The sequence below is a fragment of the Triplophysa dalaica genome, chromosome 13 (assembly GCF_015846415.1).
Source record: "Triplophysa dalaica isolate WHDGS20190420 chromosome 13, ASM1584641v1, whole genome shotgun sequence".
Classification (NCBI taxonomy): Eukaryota; Metazoa; Chordata; class Actinopteri; order Cypriniformes; family Nemacheilidae; genus Triplophysa; species Triplophysa dalaica.
In genome coordinates this window covers 2,643,754-2,649,753 of record NC_079554.1, presented here as the reverse complement: position 1 = coordinate 2,649,753, position 6,000 = coordinate 2,643,754, and the positions used below count along the sequence as shown (strand labels likewise).

General features: G+C 33.4%; 1 protein-coding gene across 2 annotated transcripts in view; it reads right to left on the bottom strand.

Annotated features, from left to right (window-relative positions):
- Positions 1-3,378: 3,378 nt before the first annotated feature.
- Positions 3,379-6,000, bottom strand: part of ttc13 (tetratricopeptide repeat domain 13) — a 20,886-nt gene continuing 18,264 nt past the window's right edge. For both annotated transcript variants that reach the window (XM_056764463.1, XM_056764464.1), the window contains exons 21-23: positions 4,995-5,073; positions 4,798-4,877; positions 3,379-4,301 (exon numbers count right to left, since the gene is read on the bottom strand). In XM_056764463.1, the coding sequence (XP_056620441.1) occupies positions 4,187-4,301; positions 4,798-4,877; positions 4,995-5,073 (274 nt within the window). In that variant the 3' untranslated portion in view covers positions 3,379-4,186. The remainder of the gene's footprint in view (positions 4,302-4,797; positions 4,878-4,994; positions 5,074-6,000) is intronic.

The following is a 6,000-nucleotide window of genomic DNA, read 5'->3' as shown; positions in this document are numbered from 1 at the left end:
CACACTATTGGTCCATCAACACCAGCGCTGGGAAAAGAAACACCTGCCACGTGACATCAACGTCTAAATTGCGCGGCAGTGTATATAAAAATAACAAAGAGAAACTATAGCAGAAATCCAATTAAAACGGGGAAAAATATCAAATTGCACAGACTACATTGAAGACGATAAGCCACGCCCACTTACAGACAAGGTTATTAGTACTTCTTTTCTACTTTATTTATATTCTACTATGAATGCATTTTCTAGACCACAATGTTTATATTTTACTCCCTCATAGTCATTCTCTCCCAGCTGACACGTGACGTAACGGTTACGTAATCTATTCCCCTGTGGCCCGACTGCTGTGTTTCTGACATGTATCACATTTAACTGCCAGTTTTTTTTGTTAAATGTCAGTATTTTAACAATAATATATTAACAGTTTCAAAAATAGGAATTTGGATAACAGATAACAGTTTTAACTAATTTACTATTTGTCTGACCATCAAATATTTGTCCCTGGACAACAAAACCAGTCTTGTGGGTCAATTTTTATAGAAGCGTTTTAATCTTTGGAATCTGAGGGTGCAAAATAATAAAAATATTGAGAAAATTGCCTTTGAAATTGTTAATAAGAGGCACTGTTACTAGCCATCCACTCACAAAAGCAAACTTTTGATATATTTAGCATAGGGAATTTACAAAATATCTTCATGGAACATGATCTTTACTTAATATCCTTAGAAAATCGATAATTTTGACCCATACAATGTATTTTTGTCTTTTACTAATAATGTTCCTGTGCTACTTAAGACTACTTGATCCAGGGTCACATATACCATAAACATTAACTTCCTGCTTAACTAAGCCAGATTGTCTTTATGATGCTCGTATGCTAAATGAACACACAGGTTAGTTATGCTTTTACTTATTCACCATTGTCTCTATTGCCAGGTTTTTGTTTGTACCTTAAACTTGGAGCACCACTTCAGTTCAGTAATGTAAAAAGTTATCAACAAAGTTGAACTGTATATGTAGTGCAATTGAATGTGTATGCTGCTATAAACACAGACGGTCACTGTTTTGCTTAATACATTGTCCTCTCGCAGAGTGTTGTTCAACTCCTGACTGTGATTAAAGGTAAAAAACAGTGATTGTTCTTATTGTCTCAGGTTTTGTTCGTTGGAGACCTGGAGGAAGTGTTATCAAGGACACAGACAATGATGAGGAATGGAGGGTCATCTCCAGTCGTTCTGAACAACCGCTTCATCAGTTCATGTTGATGCTTTATATTAATATAACCGGCTGTAAAACCAATGTCGCACTAACCGTAGTTCAATACTGACATTGTGTTGCTCTGTCTCTCTGCATACTGTATATGAAGTTGATCTGTTATTGGTGCCACTTTCATCTTTTATTTATTTTACAATCAGTATAAATAGAAGTGCTCTTAATTTAAGTTCAAAGAAAGTTTATATCAGAGTTGTTTATAATGTTAATGTAGGCTATAGTCATTATTGTGAAGCAGACATATTGTTTACAATGTTTGTTTGGTTCAAGGAGACCATAGACGCAGAATACGAAACTGAAATGCAGTTAAGACTCAACTGCTGGAGCACTTGTGTATTCTTATTTGCTGGTAACGTTTGTGTACATGCTGAAATGTGCAGTTTGATACTCTTGACTTTAGCCTTTAAACATATTCTTAAAAATGTCTTGCTATGCATGTGTATGGATGGAATACAATTCCAGATCTGTTGGATATTTGTATTTTGAGGTGGTGTCAATTAAACTTCAATTCTCAGGATAAACAGACCTTTCCTGCCTTCTTTTTCAGAATTACTTTTGTAAAAACATGTCCTGGTTACATTTTACTCTTAAAAACGATAAGAAAACAAAATATCTGCATATTCGTCTACTCGTTCTGTTATTTGTGTGATTCGAGAAATTCTTATAGGACTTTTCATTTATACATCATAGCAGCCGCATTGACTGCTTTGGCCAGCTGCGGATACGCCAAAAAGTCTGCCATATTGGAAAGGTCAAACCGCTGTTTAAACGCATTCATGCCAACAGGGAGGTGAGTTTTTTCTGGATAGCTATTTTGCAAAATAGCATTTACATTTCTAAACAGATTTCAGTGTTTTACGATCTATTATTTGCTTACAAATATTAATTGTCATGAGGAAAACTCACTGATGCATGTCAGCTATTTGGATTATTTTGTTAGTTAATAACGGACTCTGTGCCCAAACATATAGTGACAAACTAACAATGTTATCAGAAGTTGGGATATCCGGTTTGCTTTCGCATCGCCCATGTGGGTATTTCTAAAACGACTTAACATTACCTAAAAAAACACTTCTGAAAAAATGTATTTGTAATAAACACTAGCTGCTGTCGAACATTATCTGCCATTGACGAACAACTTCAGTTGATGTAATATCTTATTGTTTATTACAAATATTGACTTTTCCGTATCATGATGTACATCCGAGTGAACCGGCTTCTTAAATTAGAAAAAAAGTAAGGCGGGGCTTTATTTTGCCCTTTACGTTTTGATTGGTTTGTTGTAAATTGGGCCTGGAGGGGAGGGCCAAAAATGCCTGACCATTGGACAGTCAGTATAGTATATCCTCTTCCTGTTGCTGACGTCATGTTGTGAAGAGTTATTGTTGAGAGGGGGAGAGGAGTTTATGTTTTTGAACAAAGAAAATGTAAAAATAATAATAATGGTGTCCACGGATTATTTATAATAAACACTGCAACACTGTAAAACACTTAGATTCTTCCTTTTTATATGTTTATGTCTCATATGTACAAGATTATGTACCATTTGCACGCCCTTTTTACTGTATTTAATCTGTAACGTCAATAATTGTATTAATTTGTGATGAAAAACAAAGCTTCGAAGACTTGTTTTTAAGTTTTTAAAGGCTAAGCAGTAACACACCGTAAACTATCACTTTCCTGTTTTATTATTTTGTTCTTAAAGTTGTCTATAAAAATGAGCTTGCCAAGTAAATGTAGAGTTCTTAAGCTGAAGAAGAATATTGAAATGATTTGTAAAATGTATAAGTGTTATATAAATTCTAATTTTAGGACCAGATACGATTTGTAAGAACTTAAACCATATAAGCATAAGTGTTAAATGTGAATTATGTTTGACATGAATAAAACTGAAAAAAATGCATTGCACATTTGGATTTCATATAAAATTCTATTGATTAAAATAAAAATATAATAAAAACAATATATTACATTTTTAAATAATCTTTACAAGCTGTAATAAACAAATAACAAAATCTCAAAAAAATTTCATCACAATTTTCTTTTTACCACAGCTTCCTGCTGTAATGTCCAAGGCCCCCCAAAATACATAAAATAAAACCAAAGTTTGCATTTAACTGATTTTATTGACTGTGACTCCCATCAAACTCACAGAGTTTCAGTTTTCAAGTTTTTGTGCATTAAAGAACTGCTTTTATTTCCTCTTACCAAACAAAAGACAAATCACCATCTTCACAGGTAAACAAAGAAGTCTTGACCATAAAGCGCAAACTATGATGAATAAGAAAACAAAACATCTATTTAAAACGGTCCCTTAAGATTCTAAAATAAAAGTTCCAAAGTCTTTAAAGATTTGTTTTCAGTCAGAAAGGGAGATGTCAAATAAATGACTGATGTGTGGCTGTTTCCAGTGTTTGTTCAAATCAAATAAACCTCTTCAGGATCTCCTTGTTATTTAGCTCAGCCATTACATCAAAAACAAACGTGTCATTCAAACAACAAAAACATCTTTCCCAACTGTGTTCAAGTATTCAGAACAAAACTCAGAGCTGAAGTATATTGCTTAATAAACTCTACAAAGGACATCTCTGCAAGTCCCAATTCATTCTAAAACCAAAAACCTGAGTGCCTCAAAACATGTAAGAATGTAAAACATCTTCAATTAAATGTGCTACATAACCTGCCGTTTTATTCTCAACACGGTTCAGACGAAACAAAAGTATGCCAAATCTTAATGCCAACATAACATTGATTAATGTAAAATTTGACTTGACACTCTTCTCAATGTTTTTGTACAAATAAATAAAGGTAAAATTCGGATTGAAATGCAATATGTAAAAACTCAAACCATGTAAAAGACAGGACTATAAGCAAAGATGTCCTGTGTAGAAATGGCCCCTGTTTTTGATGGCAATTAGGATTTCTTGGGACAGTGTGAAGCCGAGTCTGTGTTCAGAACTTCAATCATGGTCCGTGTGAACTGGAACGTCTCAGAAACTGATGGAAGGTTGTGGTACCATGTAGGTAAGCTAGTGAAAAAGAGGGTGATATAAAACATGTGATTTGAATATTTTTCCTGATAAAAATCTGAATGCGTGTACTCGTATAGTAATGTGAATCCTTACTACCCTAAGTCTGTCAAAAAGAAAGAAAAAGCAGCAAGATAATCTTTTCTGTAGGCATGGCTCATATATTATAATAAATAATGATGCAAAAGTTACAGTACGTTGCCATTTCTATTATTTTATTGTTTATATTATAATTTTATCTTATATATTCTGGTGTATTAAACGTCAAACATGCACATGGATCATTTTTTTATGTTAATTGAGACACATCATATGTCATGGCATTTTTTTATGTTTTGTATCCATGCAGTTTAGTTGCACAACGCAAGAGATACACGATTTTTGCTTTCAATTTAGGTACAAGTTATAGTAAAAATGATGCTTCAGCAAACACCAGTGTTTCAAAAAGCCCTTTCAGGCAATTCAGACAAAGCTATGATGTGAAGTTTGGTCTCACCTCTTTAAGTTCATCCAGTTCTTGACCGTCTTGCTGAAGCGATCAGGACTGGCTGTGGTCATGGCCTCGAAATCAAAGAGCTGGTTGATGAACCAGAAACAAGAATGTATTACAACAGATATTTGCATTGATTACTAACAAAATATGATAAAAAGCATTACAACACAATCATTGAGGTGTTATTTGATTTAAACTACCTTCCCAGATGGGATTCTGCCCAACACTTCTTTTCCACTGGCCATCAGCGCTCCCATCACTACAGAGTACGCCACAACGCTGAAAGAGTCACAAAGAATTCAAACGCAAATCAAATCAAAACTCTGATCTATTGATATAAATGCGAGTTTAACAGAGAAACATGAAAAAGCTTACTATCACACATCTATTAAACGATTAAAAAAAAAACAGTTCAGTTTAAGCAGCGTTTTTCTTGCATATAGAAATTGGAGGTGGCTCCAACAAGTTGCAGAACAAGAACTAGCTGTGTTTCAAGGCTGTTTGTTTTGCATCCAAGTACGTTTAATTTATTTAAATTTCTTAAATTAACACGATGTACATCATTGTCATGTCTTTAGCTGTGCAGTTAGATCGTTTAATTAGCGTATTCTGTACACAGCGAGTTCGCCAGTATGAACACACATTGCGTTTAGAACGACTTGCACACGAATGACTCATTTGAACCGATTAATTTAAATCAGGGCTGTCAAAAGATTAATCACGATTAATCGCATCCAGACTAAAAGTTTGTGTTTACATCATATATGTCTATGTACTGAGCATATTAATTTTGTGTTTATAAATACAAACACATACACATGTATACATATTTAGGAAATATTTACATGTATTTATTTATATTTACCAATAATTGAAATTATATATAAATGTTTATACATTTTTAGGTTTTTCTTAAATATGTGCATGGATGTGTGTGTTAAAAAATACAAAATTATTATGCACAGTACACAGATATATATCATGTAAACACAAACTTTTATTCTGGATGCGATTAATCGCGATTAATCTTTTGACAGCCCTAATTTAAACTATTCAGTCACTAGCGAATATAAGAGATCAATGAATCATTTAAAGTGAACCACAGAGAATGCAAGATGTGAATGAGCTTTACTCATTTAGTAAGACTGTTTAAATCAGTTGACTAGCCTGAAAAGTTTGTTGAATCTGAAGAAAAAGCTTTATTTT